The sequence below is a fragment of the Peromyscus maniculatus genome, chromosome X (assembly GCF_049852395.1).
Source record: "Peromyscus maniculatus bairdii isolate BWxNUB_F1_BW_parent chromosome X, HU_Pman_BW_mat_3.1, whole genome shotgun sequence".
Taxonomy (NCBI): domain Eukaryota; kingdom Metazoa; phylum Chordata; class Mammalia; order Rodentia; family Cricetidae; genus Peromyscus; species Peromyscus maniculatus.
In genome coordinates, this window is record NC_134875.1 from 75,322,558 (window position 1) to 75,344,493 (window position 21,936).

The 21,936-nt window shown below is 33.8% G+C and overlaps 1 protein-coding gene across 3 annotated transcripts in view; it reads left to right on the plus strand.

Moving 5' to 3' along the window:
* The window catches only part of Rps6ka6 (ribosomal protein S6 kinase A6), a 185,737-nt gene that overhangs the window by 54,476 nt on the left and 109,325 nt on the right, over positions 1-21,936 (plus strand). For all 3 annotated transcript variants that reach the window (XM_076562741.1, XM_076562740.1, XM_076562742.1), the window contains exon 3: positions 2,077-2,225. In XM_076562741.1, the coding sequence (XP_076418856.1) occupies positions 2,115-2,225 (111 nt within the window). In that variant the 5' untranslated portion in view covers positions 2,077-2,114. The remainder of the gene's footprint in view (positions 1-2,076; positions 2,226-21,936) is intronic.

Below are 21,936 nucleotides of genomic sequence, written 5' to 3' on the forward strand. Positions count from 1 at the left end.
TTTTATTTGGAATTTAGGAGTGATGGTTCCTACTTTGTAGTATTTTAAGGATTTAATGACATAATATGGATAAAAACATCTAATACATTTTTCTCCTTGAGTTTTCATCTTTGAATCTAATCACCTTAGTTTATAAAACTATACTTGAAATTCCTATAAGCCACAAATCTTATAGATAACTATTAAGTTATATCAGAGTAGCCAACAGCCACAAATTTGGTGGCTTTGGTAATCGATTTTATCAGCTAATGTAAGGAAATGTGCTCAAAGAGTAACTTTGAAGAATGAGGGTAAAAAGACACCATCTATAATGGTAACAGTATTTATCTTTAATGGGGAGGCCTCTATTTTTCTATTACATCACATTATTGGAGATATATGTGAAGGGGAGACATAGACAAGCATTAGGTTGATAGAGGAAGTTATTTTACCATCTATACTGTCCTTACACTGAAAGGCTGACCTTTCAGAAGTTTTTTCTCAATTTCTCTCATCACCAAAAATTCCTTAAAATAATAAAAGTTATCATCAGTTTTGTTATTTGGGGTCATTTATATGAATATAGCAATAGTAAAAATATATAAAGCCATTCTCTTAAAAATATTTTGCCGGGCGTTGGTGGCGCACGCCTTTAATCCCAGCACTCGGGAGGCAGAGCCAGGTGGATCTCTGTGAGTTCGAGGCCAGCCTGGGCTACCAAGTGAGCTCCAGGAAAGGCGCAAAGCTACACAGAGAAACCCTGTCTCAAAAAACCAAAAAAAAAAAAATTTAACAAAAATATTTGATATATGGTTGATTATAGTGATCTCCAGTTCAATGTCAGCTGCCTTGAATCCTTTTTAAAAAAGATATCAGCAGAGTATAAATTATAAATAAAAAAACATAAAATCAGTGTTACTAAAGCTTCACATTTCTAATGTCAGCACTTGAGAAGCTGGCAGGATGATAGTTGAGAATTTGAGGCCAACCTGAACTACATAGTGAGTCTCTGTTTCAAGATTAAAAAGCAAGGAGAAAGAAAGAAACACAAGGAAAGATGAAGTAAAACATTTTAGTATCAAACTCTGCTTAGCATCTGTACCATATGCACTGTCCTACTGCTGTAAATTACAATTTAATTTACTTACATCCCCACTGCTGAACTCAAGTAGCAAACAAATACTTTTTGTTTTCCTTGTTCTTTTTTTATGTAGTGCTGTGGATCCAATATAGGACCTTGTGCATCCTAGGCAAATAGTCTACATTTAATCTACATCCCTGGCCCTTAGGTGTGTTTTTTTAGACAACATTTCATTATGTAGACCAGGTTGAACTCAAACATGTGATCCTCCTGCCTCAGCCTTCTGAGTCTTAGAATTACAGGCATGCATCATGATGCCATGTTCCAAGTATGTTTTAAATTGGGTAATATTTTCAATCTATCCATGTCCTTAATATTTTTATATGTTGATAAAGTAATAGACTGGCTTATTAAGACAATATACATTTAATGCTAATGATACACTAGATGTCAGTTGGGTTCATCATTCAAACTGATTACTCATATTGATATTTGTAGCATCTAAATGCTGTATAATTAGGGAAAATCTAGTTATTGGTAGAGGAAAACTGGCCAACTGGCTGGTGGCCAAGAAGGTCTGAGCTGATGTGGAAGGGTATATTTATGACAGGAACTGCCCAGGGACAGAGACAGTTCTGAGATGGGAATGCCAGGAATTTAAATAAGAAAGGGTAAATGAATGTCCCAGGAGAAAATAGAGGAAGAGGGAATAATGTGGCCTATTTTCTTATTTCTGAGTCTGAGGGACATATGAAGGCTAAGTTTTGTAGGGGTTCGTCACTCATTCACCATTTCTTCTTCACTTTGTCCATCTTTTCCAAGAAAAGAGGTAACTTATGAGTTGCTGTATTTTTAGAAAATATACTACAGAATCCCCAAAGAGCAGGGGTTACAGTGAAATTTCAAATGTTGAGAACTTCTCCCACCATTTGCCCTTTCCTTCTTCATGTATTAAACTGCTTGCTGTTTCTCAGATCTTTCACTGTTTCATCCCAAGTCGTATTTTTTTTTTCCAGATTGTACTACACATTTATAGACAGACCAACTTTGAAGCATGACGGATTCTAGAAGGACACAACGTATGGCATCTGGCCGTAGGGCCAGCTCTGCCTTAAGCCTATGCTGTTGCCTTCCATTGTTTAGATGTCGACGACTCAACAGTCGGGTAAGAATATCTAGAAATATGGTATTGAGTTTTGTTAGGCTATGACTAAATGGCAGAAGAGTGGGGAATGCAGAATGTCTGAGTGTCACAACTGTGTGCAAAGACTTTTTCTAAAGAATTTATATACGTTCAGCCAGTTCTGCCTTTTCAGAGTTGGGAGTTGGGGAAATGGGTTAAGATTGGGATTCCAAACAACTTTGACAAGCTGATGTGGGTAAAAATAAACATGACAAAGTCTATTAAAGGCAAACTCAAATTCAGAGGAATACCAGATTACAGAAATGAGTACAAGATGGTCCTGAACTGTGTATGTATAAATATAGCAAATAATTGTGTAGAACCCATGGGAACTATAGGTCAAACATGCCAATAATAGAATGTCCTATGGTCACAAACAATGAACATGGTCTAATATATATATATGGGCTGGGATGTAACCTTGACATATTCTGTATTTAAGTTTTTATTGTGCCTTTCATAGGGAGTAATGTGCTCAATTTCATTATCTATGACCTGTCTGTAGAAGATATGATGTCTTGGACAAGGGCTAGTGAAAGCAAGCCAAAGTTATTTCTTTCAAATTCTTAGAAAATTGTCCTTATAAAAGACAAGTAAAAGACCTGGAGGGTTAGTTTAATCACAAGTCTTCAACTAGTTGGAGAGATATCATATTAGGGTAGAAGGAATGGATCACATAGCCCCTAAACATTTCCAATCAAATTAGACTTGAGATGACTAATATAGTAGAGTAAGTCAGAAGTTTGTTTTGCCGTAGCATAATTCTCACTTCAAAATACTGAAATGTTAACATTATTTGAAATAAAGATGAAAAATTTCCCCTTTGAGCTTTGTCAGAATTAAACAGAAAGCTTCCATTATGAAATGATTTTAGTACAGACTGGTCATATAGCAAAGTGGACAGTCTATTAGTAGATTTTTAGAAAGCCTTTTAAGTAATATAAGTTTATGAAATAAGGTTCATTCACCAGTTCAAAACGGAAAATTGGATTCCTAAACATCCATTTTGTTTCTCATTAGAATTTTGATAGCATTTGCCCTCGGGTGTTTTTAAACAGCTTCATAGACTTGAAGATTTCCCAGACCTCTTTTCCATTTGTAAATATTTAACACCAACCCTCCCCCGCACCCTGGTTTCCAGTGTGCCTACACATATTTCACTTGTTTATCCTAAGTTGCAAGGCTGTGTTCTAGCAAAATAAAAATATGTGAAAATATTTCTAGTTAATCATCACCTTTCTGTTTTATGAGATTACTATAGTTCTTACTTAGATTTCTACCTTCATAATTTTTCTCTGTATGCAAAACAGATGTTTGTGACAATTTGTTGAAATAAATTAGTCTCCTAAGCTGCTCTAATTTTTTATTCTATATAGACATAAGTTCTTAAAGCATTTATTTTAGGAGATAAAACCAGAAATTGGAGAAAAGTGGCTGGTTTTAGTGTGCTATTAACTCATCGAGTGCATGTGATTGAAAGCTTTGGTAGGCATGCTGAAGTGATGTTTATTTGACTTTCTCCAATTTCATCATAGATATATCTAAATGTACCAAGGTTGCATGACCAAGCAACTGGTAATTTCAGGCAATTAGCTACTTGTTTGGGCTTAAAGATAATCAACATTCATTTTGACTTTTTTTTCACTAAAATGTTCAGTTGAAATTTCACTCAATTACTTACTTCACACAAAGTGAAGTGGAGAATTGAAGCAATTATCTACATGATTCAAACAAAAAGATGACCTCTTTGACCTCAATTATAGTACCTGTATATTTTAAGCAAACTGTGAATTTTGCTTGAAAACTGGAAAAAAAGTTAGTGTTAAATATTTACAAATGTTACATTTATTCAGAAAACTGCTTAAATCCCCAACTTCTCCTTTGGTTTATATAGTCTGAAACTAGTGATAACTAATGAATTGAGGGATCCACTAATTTTTGAGAAGGAAGATATTGTTTGAAAATAAGTATGAATTTAAAAAATTTGTTTTGAGAACAAACTTATTAAGAAAGAGGGAAACATGACAGGTTCAAGAGGTCTCTTTTTTTTAACTGTTAAGATTTTTTCCTAAAGGTGTTTGATAATGAAAATGGGATTCTAAAATTAGCATTTCAAGTGGAAGCAAGACAAACAATGTGGAGCCTATTAATAAGGAGCTACAAACAGGGGTGGTTGAATAATTAGATGACCCCTTCCACATTGCAAACATGCATTTTTATTCCAAAGTCAGTTAATTGAAACTATGAAGAAAAATGAAGCAACAATATTCTTTTATAGCTGAAAGTGCTTGCAATAGAAAGTGCAACATAATTAATTTTTTATCATTATTTAGAAAAGCAGGAATCCAGGAAGGCAAATCTACCCTGATAGTGTGACTATGGCACAAGTTGTAGATTCAATGAATTTTGAATTTTGGAATTGAAGATGTGTTTAAACCATAAGAAACAGCCCATAGGACTATATGAACTTTGGCCACATGTGATCAAACAAACCAATGACAAAATGGCTATCCATTGGAATAATTGGAATAATTAAGAATTTATAAAATACCCTTCATCATCAACTCCCTCCCCCCACAAAGTAATGGTAGGCATTATCTTTTATAATTCTCAAAAGTACTCTATACAATACATATAATCACTTAAATAAGTTTAGAAATTGAAAAAAAATGAAAGCTAAGACAACAAAAGTGACTACAGTTATACGAATATGGTGCAAACCATAATTTTCATACAAGTCTCTCAGAAGCTACATCATCCCACTACTGGCTTATGAGAAAAGAGGAGTTAAAGAAAATATATCTGATACTAATGGAACAAAAAAGCAGACAAATTCTAGCTAGTTTGTCAATATGAAGACTTAAGAGGCAAGTTGAAATAGCCTATCACAGAAACACAGGAGTTATTAGGAGTGGATACAGAATGAAAGGGTGAGATATACGAATGGTAGTATTGTTGGAATAATACAAAATACTAAATAAAATTATCAGAAGATAATGCTAGAATGGGATGCAGACAACAGTTCTTACAAGAACTTGTATGCTTCTGAATTTAGATTTGGTCTTGAATGTGATAAATTATATTTGAATTTTTTTAAAGCTAGAAGGAAACATGTCTATCTATATCCAAACAAATGTAAGTATTAAGAAAGCTATCTTACCCTTATTTCAAAACCCAATCTAAAACTTTAATTCTAAAATCCCATCTTTAATATTCCTGTATTCTGCCCAAAATAGTTCATTCCCTATACTGACAGCATGTAGTCTGTTTTCTTTCAATATTACTAATACGTGAGTCTCTCATCTATATGAGACCATGAACTTCTCAAAGTCAGGAAATATCTCCGTCTCCTTTCTAACCTATCTAGAAGAGTACAACATCTGTGAGGAACCAGAGAAATTAAAAGAGAAACACCTTAGCAAATTTGTAAGCTAGAATCACAGCTCAGGTCAAGAAAGAAAAGTCAAGAAGTCCACTTGGAAGCCCTCAAAATAGTCTAGGTGAGAAATGATGGATGAGTAAGCTAGAAGCAGCGCAGAGAAGAATAGAGAGCAAACAGTCAAGAAATTCACTCATTTGTGAATTTTCCTTTGCTAATAGCCATTAATATTTCCTATGGGTCAGAGACCAATATAAATGCTGAAGATACAATCCAACAAGACAAATACTGTTTTTTTTTTCTCAAAGCACTTGGGAATGGTGTTACTTGTTGGTGCTAAGCACTGATTATGTAACTGCTACAATTTGAAGTCAAGTTCTAATATGTATTATTTGTGTTAGTCATTATTGATAAGTGGTACAAATATAAAACTCAGGGTACCTTCCAAGTACTTAATCTAGATGAAGGGAAAGAGTTATGAAAGATATTCATAGGAAAAGAAGATTGTGTGTTGGACCTCCATATATGAGAAAGAATTATCTGAACAAATTCTGAGACCATAGAAAAGGGGTGGTATGGATAAAAACATTAAATATAAAACACTGCAAACTGAGGATAAAGTTAAATGCAAAGCCTCAGACCATTTAAAGAATTTGGATTTTGTAGGTGAAATATTGAAGACCAAGTGATTTTTTTAAAAAGAAAACTACCAATAATTTGGCTTTATTTGCACAGAACTGATGATTTAACTAATGTATGTGAAAGTTGAGAAAGATGGAGGAATTAAAGACAACAATGTTTCTAGTGTAAAGGATTATGACTAAGATGATGGCATTAACAGAAGTGAGCACAAAGGCCAATAGTGAAATTCTTATGACAGGCAAATTGATTAATCTATTTTGTGACTTATTGAATTAAAGTGAATGTGATGTTTCTTAGATGTTTAGCAGACATTCAGAAAGCATCCTTAGAACTCAAGTGTGTGGTCTGAATGGGAGTACTGACAAGGATCATTGGTAGAAAATAAGACAGCTGAAGTTGTAGGGGTAGATGACAGATGCTAAGATACAGAGAAAGTGTGTGTGTGTGTGTGTGTGTGTGTGTGTGTGTGTGTGTGTGTGTGTGTGTGTGAAAGGAAAATAATGCTTATGTTTGAGAGCTGCTTAGATAAAGAGTCATCATTAAAGACTTAGGATGGGTCAGAAAGTTAGGAAGGAACATGAAGATGAAAGAATTACTGAACTGGAGACTAAGATTAAGTATAGTAAAATGTAACTGGTTTTAGTCTTTTGCATGCAGTTTGAAATGGATTACTATGCTGCTGATGCATATTTTGTTTTATATTTTGCGATGATTTCTTACTGTACATACAGGGTGGCATCAAACTCATGGATTTAAGTCATCTTCCAGTCTCAGCTTTTTAAGAAGCTCTGATTATTTACTTCAGTGTTACTGGTGGATTGAACCAAGGCTCTCATACATGCTACCTAAATGCTCTACCACCAAGCTACATACTCAGACCCTATTTTTATGCTTGGGTATTTAGCCCAGGTCCTGATGTTATCACTGAACACACTGACAAAAACCTTTATAGTTATTTTTCCTAAAGGAATCAGTAATCATCAGTTATCTGAACTCTTTCTAAAGTAAGTTCACCTCTAGATTAATATTTAATTTATTTTGTTGAAAAATTACCTGACCATTCAGTCTGGATCGAGTAGATTATCTCAACTGAGCAACAAATATTGCTATTTTTTGAGACAGGTCTCTCTATGTAGCCCTTTCTTTCCTGGAATTCCCTGTAAAGACTGGGCTGGCCTCAAATTCACAGAGATCTGCCTGCCTCTGCCTCCCAACTGCTGAGATTGAAGGCATGCACCACCAGGCCAAGATTTAATATTGATAATTTTAATAATTTAATAATTTAGATAATTAAATGTGCTTAGAAAAACACAAGAATAACACAGAACAGGTGATCTATCAAAATAAAATGGTCAAATTGCTATACAAAAGCATAATTGGTGGTATTTAAATCCATAGTTTTCAGAAATATTTTTTAAGCATGCAATAGTACATATCATCTTTCCCCTTCCTCCAAGGCAAACAAATATTTTTACTCTCTTTAAATTTGTAGACTTTATAACAACTGAGGACCTTCCCATATGTCCTTTCCTTTTTCTAGGACATCCTTATCTTCGTTTAGCTTTCATTTCTCTCCTCCCACTTAAACATCAGGAAAAACATATTTCATGATAGCCATATTTTCTTTTCACTTTCAGCCCTTTATTCTCTCACTCACACTATCAATCACATTACATCCTTTTATGCTGTTTTCTTTATGTTGGTTTTTCTGTTTATTTATTACTTTCTTTTATTTAAAAAATTTCTGAGATTATAATATAATAATAGCGTTTCTCCTTTCACTTTTCTTCTTTCAAATCCTCCCACAACCCACCCTTGCCTACTTTCCTTCAGATTGGTGGATCTTTTATCATTAATTGTTATTGTATGCATATATGTATGTGTTTGTATATGCATATATCATATACATGAATATACATATATACTAAATATAATATGCTCAGTCCATGTAATGTTGATTGTATGTATATTTCAGGGCTGACCATTTGGCACTGGACAACTAGTTAGTGTGGTATTCCCTGGGGAAGGCTACCTCCCTGACTCCCAGATTTTGTCAGTTCCCCTGTGTGGGGTTGAGGCCTCATGAGCTTTTCCCTGTCCTCTTTGGCACAGTCATTCATGCCATCCTTAGCAGATCACATTTGGACAGTCATGTTGGTAAGATTTTATAGGTGTAGCTTTTGACATTATAAGGAAACAGGATATCACAGAAAACACTCCAGTCTTCTGGCTCTTAAAAAATGTCCCTGAGCCTCAGGTGTGTGAGTGTTTTGTAGATGTATCCATCGGGACTGAGATCTACAACTCTGAATTTTTATTGGTTATGGTTTTCTGTGGTTGTTTCCATCTGTTGCAAAGTAGAGTTTCCTTGATGAGAGGTGAAGACTACAATTATCTGTGGACACAAGTACATATATTTATAGATTGTTGTTAGCGATTTTGCTGGTTTAGCAAATTAGTGGTTGTGGATTCTCCTCTGAAAACTCTGACTTCACCAATATTGAGTAGTTAGCTAGGTTTCTAGTACCAGGCATGGTTTCCCTCTTGTTGAACAGGTATTTAGTCCAAATACAGAGTTATTAATTACCACCAAGTATGAGTTTCACAAACGCACCCTTGGGGTTACTGTCCCATGCTAGTCATGGATATGGTTCATAGGCATAATAGCTGGATAGGACTGTTGGTTGTCTCCTTCCTTTGGAAACTTACATGGTGCCTTCTTGTACCCTAAAAGCTAGTCCTCAGGGAGGGGACATTCAGGTCAGTTTCAGCTCAGGGGTCTCTGAGCCCTGTTTCTGAAATACAGTAGTGTCATCAGCAATAGGCACTTACCTCTGGGAGTTTGGAGGAAAGGGCTGTAAACAAGTAGTAAGCTGTATGTTTTGGGAGTCTTTTGGATAGCCTAGCCAACAACTCAAATAAAGGCTTCTCATGTCTGTTATTAGAGGTTTGGTTAGGTGACCTCTGCCTTGTGGAAGGAGCACGTTAGCCCAGATGAGAAAGGTTCATTAAAACTATATGCATATTTATGCATGGAATAACTTGTATTATAGGCCCTTTAAGGTGGGTAAATAGTTAATAATAGTTTACTTCCTTCTGACTTTTTCAGACACCCTCATTATTACTATTATTTTACCCTTATTGATATTTTTATGCATTTATCTCTTTCTCCCTTCCCTAATGAACTCCCCATTTTCCATTTCCCCCATCAGATCATTTCTATCCTGCTATTCTCTCTCTATTGTTCCCTCAGCCCTCCATTTCTTGGCAGTGTTTCTAGTTTACTTTCCTGGTTTCTGTAGTCACTCAAGGCTGTATACTAATATCTGAGGATTTGAAGCTAGGGGTCTCTAATGATAGAGAACATATGAATTTCATTTTTCTGGGTCTGGCTTACCTCATGCAGTATGATATTTTCTAGTTACATCCATTTTGCCTGCAAAGTTCATGATTTCATTTTTCTGTACAGTTAAATAGTTTTCCTTCATGTATACATACTTCATTTTCATTATCCACTGAGTTTGAAAGACATTTGAGTTGTTTCTATTTTTAGCGATTATAAATAGAGCAGCAAGAAGATGGCTGTTTTTTTTTTCTTTTTGAATATTGCTGTTTTATTTTTGAGAGAAAGTCTGACTTTTTAACCTAACCTGGCTTCCAACTCACAAGCCTCCTGTCTCAGCCTCTCAAATGTTAGAATCACAGATGTACACCACTAATACCTACCTTCATGTGTCTTCCTCTGTGTATGTATGAATGTTTCTGAGATGGAGTCTCATGTAGCCCAGGCTTTCCTTGAATTCACTTATATAGCTGATGCTGGCCATTAAAGTCCTGATACTTTTATCTTCACGTTCCAAGTACTGGGATTATGAGAGTGCCAAACTATTTCTGGTTCTTTCTGTATTTGTGTTGTTTGAATCTAGATGGTATTATAATAATAATAATAATAATAATAATAATAATAATAATAATAATAATAATAATAAATAGAGCCAGGTATCAGGGGTGAAAGCTGAAAGATCAGAGAAGCAGAGCAGCCAGCCACTAGTTCTTACCTCTACGAAATCCTCAGCCTAAAGAGAGTGAGTTCTTGTTTCCTCATGCCTTATATACTTTTCTCTGCCCTGCCATATTACTTCCTGGGATTAAAGGCATGTGTGCTGCCCAAGCAAAGGCATGAGATCTCAAGTGCTGGGATTAAAGGTGTGTGCCACCATTGCCTGACATCTGTGTCTAATCTGGTGGCCGGCTCTGTCCTCTGATCCTCAGGCAAGTTTATTAGGGTACACAATATATCACCAAATATTTGTAACTTACCTTACACATATTTTCATTATAAACTTTATTAAAGAAATATAGCTCATATATTCCCTTATTTCTCTCCCACTAATTTGTTTCTTTTTCTTATATGTTTGTTTATTTACAGCTTAAGATTATAGAAAATAGTTAAGATATCATAAAGGATATATATCCTACACATAATGTTTTTTTCTATATTATTTTTTATGTTTTTATATACAATTAAAGAGTTTCCTTATGGCATTCTCCCATATATATGTATGTATGTATTATATATGTGTGTGTGTGTATAAAATTGTTCTTATTCAAATTTGCTCCTTATTATCTTCCCTTTTCCCCCTTCTCCCCTCTCACTGCTTTCCTTTTTCCCATGAATAATTTTCTTTCTACATCATTAAATATCTCTATGAATGTAAATATCCATATATGCATGTATATAAATTGAGAATCTTCATATGAGAAAAATATAAGATAGTTATCTTCTGTCTGTTACTTTCTTGTATTTCTCCCTCCTCCCTCTTCCTTTCTCCCTTCTCCCTCCTTTTAGACCATCCAGGATGGCTCCCTTTCTACTTTCACATCGTGTGTGTGTGTGTGTGTGTGTGTGTGTGTGTGTGTGTGTGTATGTGTGTGTGTGTGTTTGCATTTAACAGACAACTTTTTACTCATCTTTCAGAGTCTGGCTTTTTTCCTGTCAATAAAATCTCCAACTTCATTCATTATCTTGCAAATGGCATAGTTTCACTCTTTATGACTGACTACAACTCCATTGTGCATGTATAGTATATTTTTTATCCATCCATCTATTGGCAGATACCTAGGTTGGTTCCAAATTTTAGTGAAAATTTTTATTAATATGGTATATTTATAACAAGTGACATCCATGCATAGCTACTAATTACAATTAATGGTTTCTTCAGATCTTAGTTTTTAGGGCATTTTTTTTTTGCTGTTGTTGATCCAGATTCTCACCAAGGATATTACCTTCTATGTGATATATGTCCTATATTATTTATTAACATGTATTCTTTTGTCATGTTGCTTTGCTGGCACCAATGCCTGGCGAAATAGAATAAGGAACAAGGAGTATAGGGGGGCTGAAGAAGCCTTGATGAAGATACGGGTAGAGGACAGTGTCTGCAGATGTTCAGGAAATACTGGTTGAATAGATAGAAGAATAAATGAATATACTGTTATATGATGATATTCAAAATATTATCAAATGTAGTGATTTAGGGAAGAGTTGCCAGAGATAGATTTTTATCTCCCTTGATATAACCATAGAACAACTTTTGACTTAATCTTCTTAGAAATTGTATACTTCATATTTTATCATTTATGATTAAAATACCTATTATAAAATTAGATGTTCAAAGTGACAATGAATGCCAACTGGAATAGTGGTTCATTGAAACAGAAAATTTAATAATTAAATGGCAGATTACTTCCTTGAATTTCTGTCATCTGATATTCTTTGTAAGGCTTTTTCAGAATCCTTCCCTTTCTCTCTTCTCTTCCTCATACTCCTTCTCCACCTTCTTTCTTCTCACTCCATCTCTCTTCCCTATACCCTAGGCTCTGAGCATGCCAGGTTCTCAGTATACTGCACTGCCTGTCCAGCCTGATATCCTATACTTATTTTTACCGAATAGAGATGAACAACACAAGGGCTTGTACACACAATAAGTGCTAGGATTTTTCCTGTATATTAGGTCTTAGGCTGGGTCAAAAAGGAGAAATGACAAGAAGGGAAAGCATATGGATGCAGGCTAAGATTTAACAAACATGTCTTCTTTTGACTTGTGGCTTCTATGGGAAGAACAGATGATTCTGGATCAAATGTTGCCATGTAAAATTTCCTGTATACACTAATGATGCTGACATAAATTCGTGACCAAATATTGCTGGCAGGAGGGTAGCTAAGGACTTTCCTTAATATACTCTGTCAGCCTTTGGAAACAACAGTTCCAGCACTTGCCCTCATCACAAATATGGCATAGGAAAGAAAGCATTCTGAAGATTCTGAGAGAGAAGCTTCAGAGCAGGGAAGAGAGTTGCAGGATTGGGAGTTGTTAGTTTTGGCATGATCATCTTGGATCATGCCAAGCTCTTTGCAGCACTGGTTTTTTTTTTTGCCCCATATTGATAACTCAGGCTCAATGGGGGAAAGTGCCAGAAATATAGAATAAGTTTTATATTCTTTATCTAAGCCATACTTGCTCATTTTGTTTAGTTCTTGGGCAGACTAAAGCAAGAAACATTTGTAAATAGTTTAGCCAGAAATACTTCTTCTTACCAATATTGAAAAAATAAAACTTGCTACAGTCTGTATAGGTGATGATACACAGTTCATTTTTATAATGGTTATAAAGTCAGATTGATTAAATATTTTCTGGCACTTCGATTTTTATCTCAGAAAACAAGACAGGATTATTTATCATGATGAATGGATATTTCTAAAGCAGGATACTTATTCAAGTAAAGAAGATGCACCATATATAATAGACCTAATTCTGCTTTACCTATTATACATGGAAGTAAAAATACAGATTATTTTAGAAATTCAAGCAGAAAAGCAAAACTAATCTGCTTTTAAAATTGGAGGCATATTAGCTTCTATGCTAGATGGAGATAATCTAATCTAAACAGAGTCTCATGCCTCTAGTAAGTGTTCAAGTGTTGGTTCTAATCAAATTGAGATCAATAGTGCACTGTTCCCTTTCTATACAACACACTAAATAAATGTATGACAGTAATTCAGGTCTGAGTAAATAGCCATATTAGAGGAAGACAATTAGGACTGATAAGTATCATTATTTGAGATGTTAACATGAATGCAAACACTGAATAGATAAATTTTGAAGGCTCCCCTCACCAATCTAGTCATTTGTGTATGGTTTATAAAATAACAAGAGCCTGAATCTGTCTGAATAAGAATAAGAGAGACTCAGTATTCTAGGAAGAAAAACTGTGGCTGAGTAAATGGATGAGCCTGTCTATTGCCTGTAACAGATGGTAGTTAGGGGTGAGCTTATGTAGCCTAATACTCTGAAGACCCCTGCTTATTTTCTGATGATAGGCCTAATATTTTTACTGAATAAATGTGTTGTATTAACAGTTTTAGGTTACTGGACCTTATTATTGCCGCTCTAAGTGATTTACTAGAGATAATATATTAGCCACCATACTTTCAGAGGCTTGCATGAATGTATTCTCAAATTTTATGTATTTTTATAAATACAGATCATTGCTATTCTTTCTGTAGCCTAGTCACTACCCATTCTTCAATAAGTATATAAGAATATTCCACAGTACTATCACAGCCACATAATAGAAATTCTTATTGTAGGACATTGGTAGAATAGGAAAATTATGATATATAAGTAGGTAGTGTATCAGTCATTTGTTTATTAAAATCAAGATATTGTCATATTTAAAAACTCAAAACCCTATTCTTTTGACTAAAATCATGCTCTTGATCAACAAAGAAATGTTTTGCTATAAATTTTATGAACATTGTTTATCATATGATATGTTCTGAATACATTATATGCTTTATTAAGCACACTCATGCTATCACCCCAACTTAATAGTATTACAAGGAGAATAGCAGAGAATATGTTTACTACTTTAAAAAAATCAGAATAGGAAGTCAGTCAAAGCCCTGATGTTCCAAAGGCCATGAGAGGTGAGTAGCTTGAGTTTCACAAGTTCCAGCAAACTAGAGTGTCTACTCTGGAATAACCTTAACTTCAGAAATTAAAAGAAAAAGACACCCAGAAAAGGAGGTTGAAATGTATATGTGATAGTGCCAGTTAATAGGTGGTAATTATTGATAGATGGCCCTTAAATCAGAGGAAGGACAGGGAACCAGAAAAATTGACAAGGTAATAAAGGCAGCAGAGACATAGAGTTGGGGACTGGGCCTGGTAAGGATACAGTGAGTTAGTAAGGAGATAATTCAAGGAATAGAAAGGGGGAATTCTTTAGGGTCAGCAGGATGTAAGTGTGTCAAGAAGGAGTAAGAAAGGGCAGAAGGAGCTGAAATCAAGATATATATACATATATATATATATATATATATATATATATATATATAGAGTGTGTGTGTGTAAATGTGTTAATAAATAGTTCTACCTTTTCTACTACTCATTTGCTTCACAAAAAAACAGATGTAATTTAGATTAAGCAATTGGATAATTAGCAATAGCATGCAGCAACCTAGTCTTATGGCTGTCATTTCTATTTGAAGATGTTTAAAGTACTACTACTTTTTGGGAAATACTTCCATCTCAAATTAGTGGTAATGTTACAGTGTAATTATGTGACAATAAAAAGTCCATAGCAGACCCAAATGGTCATAAGAAACTATAAAAATCAGTGCAGAATAAGCAATATTATCTTGTATTTTTTACCAGCATTAGTGTTATTTATATTTACAAAATATCACATATTGATATTGCGTTTCAAAGAAATGGTTTTCACATATATATGTATATATATATGCCACATTTCTTTGAGTTCAAAGAAAATAAATAAATCTAAGAGAACTCAAAGAATTATTCTCGTTTCTCTTGTATAATATTAAAGGAAAGCCAGTAAAACGTTTAGGATGGTAAGTAATTTCTGTATTACTTATTAAACAGTTGAAAGAATATGTGGCCACATCCAAATAAAATATATACGTTAAAATATGTAAATTTGCATATATGTATTTATTTTTTACTATATCTATCAAAATCTTTTAGGTGGAGTGACTATCTCTAGGAAATAGCATGTCAGGGCAATCACTCCAGCCTTCAATTTTCAGGCACTCTGTACAATTGCAGGGAGTCTGTTGCTTGTGTTGCATAGAAACTCTGAAAGGACAGTGACTCAGTATGTTAGTGGGAGGGAAAGATCAGGTGACAGAACAGGCTATTGCTAAAAAGGAGTGGAAGTGTGCTTATACAATCAGGACATAAACACCTCCACCCATAGCTATGGTTGCAAGAGCTAGTTTGGTTACAAACATCTTTACCCATTGAAATCTTCTGCTTGGACCTCAGAATACTTTCTTGCAAACTCTTTTTCTTTTTACTCACTACTCCATCATCAACACTATCGACATTGCCTTTTATTATTTTTTTGAAACACAGCCTACTATGCAGTCTAGGCTAGCCTTGAATTCACAATCCTGTCTCAGCCTCCCAATTACTAGAATAACAGGTTTATGTCGCTACATCTGGCTTTTATTAAATTATTAGTCATACTTTGTGTATCTGGGTGTGTATATCCTTTTTGTTTATGAACTAGACTGTATTATATGACAGGCTTATTAAGGAATACTTTTTATGTACTAAAATGCCTACAGTAATGTAACTACAACATGTAGTTGAACATGAAAATGAACTTTTTTATCACTCCACCAAATTTCAGGCCTTTGAGTAAGAACCTTCTCCTTCAGTCTCCAGCCACCACTTAGCCTCTTTCTTCTTCTGAATTTGCTGTTTTCCAAGACATCATCCATAATTTAGAGGATGAAGCTTTTCCAGTGTGATTTTTTTCACGTGAAAAGAACTAATTTGTAATTTGCCATTTTTCCTTCCATTTAGTTCCAGCCTTTTAATTGTTGACTAGTATTCATTTGAATTAATGTTCCACACATTGTTTATCTATTTTCCACTTAAAGGTCTCATTGGGGATTTCCAGTTTGGGGGATTATTGGAAAAGCTGCTAAAAAAAATACTTTCACATACACCCAAAGGTCATAGTTTAAACCTGTAACCCAAGTTATTCTGGAGGCTAAGGCAGGAGGATCCTAAATTCAAGGATTGTCTGGGCCCCACAGCATACTCAAACTGGACTGGGAAATTTAATGAGACATTTAAAAATACTGAAAGAGGCACAGATGCAGCGCAGTGATAGAGCACTGATCTAGCATGCATGGGACACCAAGTTCCATCTCCAGCCCCAGAAAACAAAGCAAGACAAAAGCAAGTTAAAGCCTCTAAACATTCACATACTGCTTACTGTGGGAACAGACATTTTAATTCCCCTGAGTGAATGTGTTGGAGTGGGATGCTAAGTCATATAAGTGTATGTTTCACACTTTAGGAAATAGGCAGCCACATTTCCAAATTGACCATGCCACTAACAGTTCCAGGAACAATTTAAGAGAATTCTGTCTATGCTCACACTCTTCAGAACTTTTTATTGCTTGAGTTTTCTTGATGGTTTGCTTTTCAGTTACTCTAGTAAGTGCGTAGTGGTATCTTATTGTGGGTTTAATGAAGATTTCCATAATTACTAATAACGTTTAATATTTCCTTATTTATTTCCCCCTTATCAGTGTATCATCTTCTGTAGAGGGATTGTCAAATTGTTTAAACATAAAAATGGCATTAATTTCAAATTATTTTCTCCTCCTGGGTGTCTTTTTCTTTCTCTTAATATTTTATAATATCACATATTATAAAGTTTAATAAAGTCTAATTCTTCATGAATTCACTGCCAAATCTAATATCTTTGCTCAACTAAAGATCATATTTTTTCTCTGCACCATTTCTTTTAAAAAATTTATAGATATTAAATTGTACACATACATTTTTAATTTGTTTTAGTTATTCTTTGTATATTTGCAAATAATGGATCCAAGTTCTTTGTCTTCCACATGGATATCCAATTTCATAATGTGATTTATCAAAATGTCTATCCTTTCCTCATTAAATTGCCATTTTCACTTTGTTTAATGTCAACTGACTGTGTATGTATTCTGTTCCTTTATTCTATCCTTAATATTTCTTGGCCTAAATGGTACAATCTGGTGACTAATCCATCCTTACAAAATCTTGAAGTTTCACAGTACAATCCATTCAAGTTTTGATTTGTCTACATTTACATTAGTATGTGTCACTTATATAAAATAATAGATTTTATTGCATCTCCATTTATGTATATCCGATTGAGTCTGTATATATTCTTATGTCTCTCTCTCTCTCTGATCACTTTTCCCACTCACACTAATCCTGTTCTACCCAAATAGTCCTCTTTCTAACTTAATGTCTTTTTCTAGGTTCCATAGATGAGAGAAATTATATATATATGGATATATATATATATATGGATAGATTAGTAAGTTCTTTTATTATGATGTCATCCAAATATATATATATTTGGATGACATATATATATATATATATATATATATATATATATATGGATAGATTAGTAAGTTCTTTTATTATGATGTCATCCAGGTTCCTACAAATGATGCTAAGACTTAGTGCATAACTTGGCTATAATGAATGGTGCACAGCAGACACGGATGCTGCAGGTATCTCTAGTTTGATTTTTCAGAGATATAACCTGGAGTGGTAGAAAAGCATCATACCGTAATTCTAATTTTGTGAACCTGTTTAATGATTTCTACAGTGCTTACACTAATTTGTACTCATACAAGTAGTATATAGGGTCCACATTTTCAGCATCCTTGCCAGTATGTATTTGATATTTTTATTATAATCATTCTAACTAAGGTGACATGGAATCTTAGTGTAGTTTTCATTCACTTTTCATAGATGACTAGAGATGTTGGACATTTTTAATGTATTTCCTGACTGTGAACTTCTTTTAAGATTTTTGGGTTCAATTTATTTTTCCATTATTGATTGTATTAAATGTTCCTTTGGTGTTTACTTTTTTGAGTTCTTTACGTTTGATATGAATCCTCTGGCAAATGAATAACCAGTAAAAATCTCCTCTCATTCAGTAGGCCTCATCCATGCATTCCCATTTGCTAATTCATGTTACTACTTCCCAAGAATCTATAGTCTCATTCACAAAGTCCCTGGCTACATTTGTAGCTTGAAATATTTGTAGTTTCAAAGTCTATGGTTTCATATTAAGGACTTTATGATCCATTTTGAATTGACTTTTGTGCAAGTTGAGAGATGTGCATATGCTGTTTCCAGAACCATTTGTTGAAGAGGCTTCCTTTTTTCCCCAGTGAGTATTTGGGAATCTTTGTCAAAAATCAGGTGGCTGTAGCTCTACAGGTTTATTTCTCTATTCTTTTATATTGGGCTGTGTGCCTCTTTTGTGCCACTACTTTTGTTTTTATTATTTGACTATTTAGAACATTTTATATAAACAAAAATATACTATGTACTCTTTGTGCACATTTTCTTTCACTTAGTATAATATTTTCAATTTTCTTTCATATTATGTCATGAGTTAGTAGATTATTTCTTTTACATAATATCACACTAAATGTAAATCTAATCTTTAGTGACACTTTTTGCTTGTTATAAGCTGTTGACTTTATAGGATGGAAGTTGTCTTTAATATTCCCTTATTCTTTTCACATCTAAAGAATTTGTAATGATAGCCTCTATTTCACTTTTTGATATTGGCAATTTGTATCTTGTGTTTGTTGGCAAGGATTTCATTGTTTTCCTATTTGATTCATCTTTTCAAAGAGGTGAGAGTTTTATTAATATTCTTTGTTTTCTATTTTGAATTAAATTCATAAAGGGCCTAATTTTCTCCTTCCTTCTTCTTACTTCATTTTGAATTTCTTCTGTCTCTACTTTTGTAAGGTAAAATTTTCAATTGGTGACTTGAGATATTACTTCTCTAATCAAAGCATTTAATATTGTCAATTTCATTCCAAGGACTTCTTTTGATGAATTCCTCAAGTTATAATGTATTCCTTTTCTATGTAATAATGTATTGATTTTGAGGTAGTGAGGATTGAATTTCAATCTTGAACATTCTATGCAAGCAGTTTCCCGCTGAATTATGTCCTTCGTCCTACTCTCTTTTGTATTCAATTCAACTATTTTAAAAAACACCTTTCTGACCTTCCTTTTAATTGATGGCTTAGTGAGAAACTTTTAACTTTCAATATGTGGGATTTTCCAGATCTTTCAAGCACTGGTTTTAAATTTAATTCCACTGTTATTTTATAGCATACTTTATATTAGTTCAAACATTGAAATGGCTAAAATTTAGTTTTGTGACCAAGGATTGTATCTATATTTGTGAATATCCCATGAACACTTGAATAGCACATGCATTCTTCTTTTGGTTGAACTATTCCATAACTGTCAATCAGATCAAGTTGATTGAGAGAATTATTTAGATCTGTATCCTTAATGATTTTGGGTCTTTTTCTTCACTTCAAGAGAGGAATGTTGAAGTCTATTTGGATTTGGAATGAAGTTAAGTAGTAGAATGGTTGTCTATCCATGAGATTTGATTCACATGGCCACCAGAAAAGAAAAGAGAATGCTATGATTTCATTGCTTATTTATATTTTTGTCTAAGTGGGTGTTGTTAGGAAGCAAAGATTTTTCCACTTTTCAGTACAGTAAAATAAAGTGTAACTCTAATTTATATCTTCTAAAAAGTGAATTTGAAAAAAGATAGCTGAGGGAGAATTAGTTTATTATGATACTATACTGGTATTCTTTCATATAAGGCTAGTTATCTGTTCTAGCTGTAAGATATATTACAATGTCAATATTTTACTTTGTAAAAAAGTCCACTTAATCTGTAAATTTAGTTTTATTTTTAATATAGTTCCTCATTTTATTGTCCTATGATAAACAATGAAGTGTTATATGATAGGTTTTAAATTCAAATTCAATAACTACTATAAGAAGACTTTTACTTAAATTATTTTCACCAAATGAATTAAAATTTATGAGACAAGAAATACTACTGTTGTAGTTTTGCTGGAGAGTAGGTTTTCATCTTTGTTCTATTAAATTTCCATTCAAATAGGCCAGTCAAAAGTGTATACAGCAGAGAAGTTAAACAGGAGCTCTGTTGCCTTTACATGTTTTAAAAATAGGGTGCATTTTTTGAGGAATATTATAAGACTATATTTTGTAATATTAACCTTAAAGGCATCCAAAATTGGAATTTAAGTCAACTCAAAGGTGCTTTGAGGTGCTTTAGGCATGTGGCTTAGTGGTATAGTATGTCCATAGTTTATGAAAGGCTTTGGGGCTGATATGCAACACACACACACACACACACACACACACACACACACAGCCAAATAAGTGCAGAATTACTAAATATCCATGTGCCTCTGTATTCATAGCTTCTGTGCACAAATTCTATACAAAATCTTGAAAAAATATGTGCTTGTACTGAATACGTGGGATTTTTTTCTTTGTACTTACTAAGAAATATAGCATACGTATTTATGTAGCATTTATATTGCATGAAGTGTTATAAATATTTCAGACATGATTTAAAGTACATAGAGCATATATACATTTTGTGCAAATACAATACCATTTTATATAAGGAACCTCAGTATTTATTTATGGAAGGTCCCACATTAAACTACCATGGATACTGAGAGACACATGTATTTGGTTTTATAAAGAGAAAATTTTTATTTTCATCTCTTTTTACTTATTTATTTATCTATTTATTTATAGCACAAAATCTTGCTACATAGCCTAGGCTGACTTCAAACATGGGATTCTCTTCTTTTAGTTAACCAAATGCTAGGATTACAAGTGTTCATCATCATGTTCAGTTGTATGCCCTCCCCGACCATGCTTTTAAGACAAGATCTCATTATAGCCCTGGCTGGTCTTGAACTAGCTACAGTTATTCTGTCTTGGCTTTCCGAGTGCTGGAATTATATGTATATGCCACACTGATGAATTCAGTACTTAGTTTGAAAAGTCTTGTTTTGCCTAAAGACTCTTATAGGCCTCTTTGGGACTGTGAATACCTCTGTGTTGCTCAAGTTACACTAACATATATTTTCCTTTCATTTGATATTCTAGATCAGTGATTCTTAACCTGTGGGTCTTGACCATTGAAAAGCACATATTCCAAATGTTCTTAGGAACTGACACACCACTCAGTAGCAGAATTACTGTTATGCAGTATCAACAAAAATAATTTTATGGCTGGGGGTAACCACAACTACATGAGGAACTATATTAAAGGGTCACAGCTTTAGGAAGGTTGAGAACCACTGTATAAAGCTTGGAAATGAAAGTAACTTCTACCTTTGATTTCCCAGGAACTTAACATTATATAAATGTTTGGCCTTCTTTAACATAAAGATTCTGATAAGGAAAAAAAGGGTGGGTGGGTACTTAGGGAAGTAAGGCTTGGATTCAAAATTGAGTCTCTTTCAAGGAGCTATCCAGGGTGCTAAACTACACTTCCCTGAAGTTGTCCTAACACTGGCCAAAAAGAAAATCCCTCTAATTTTGCTCTATATTTCAACATGCTATCTCTGACACATTGGCCATAAATAACCTATCTATCACCTACCCAGTCTGTTACTACTCTGAATATATACATATGCGTATGTTTGTATTTATCTTCTGTAGACACATCCAATTTTGC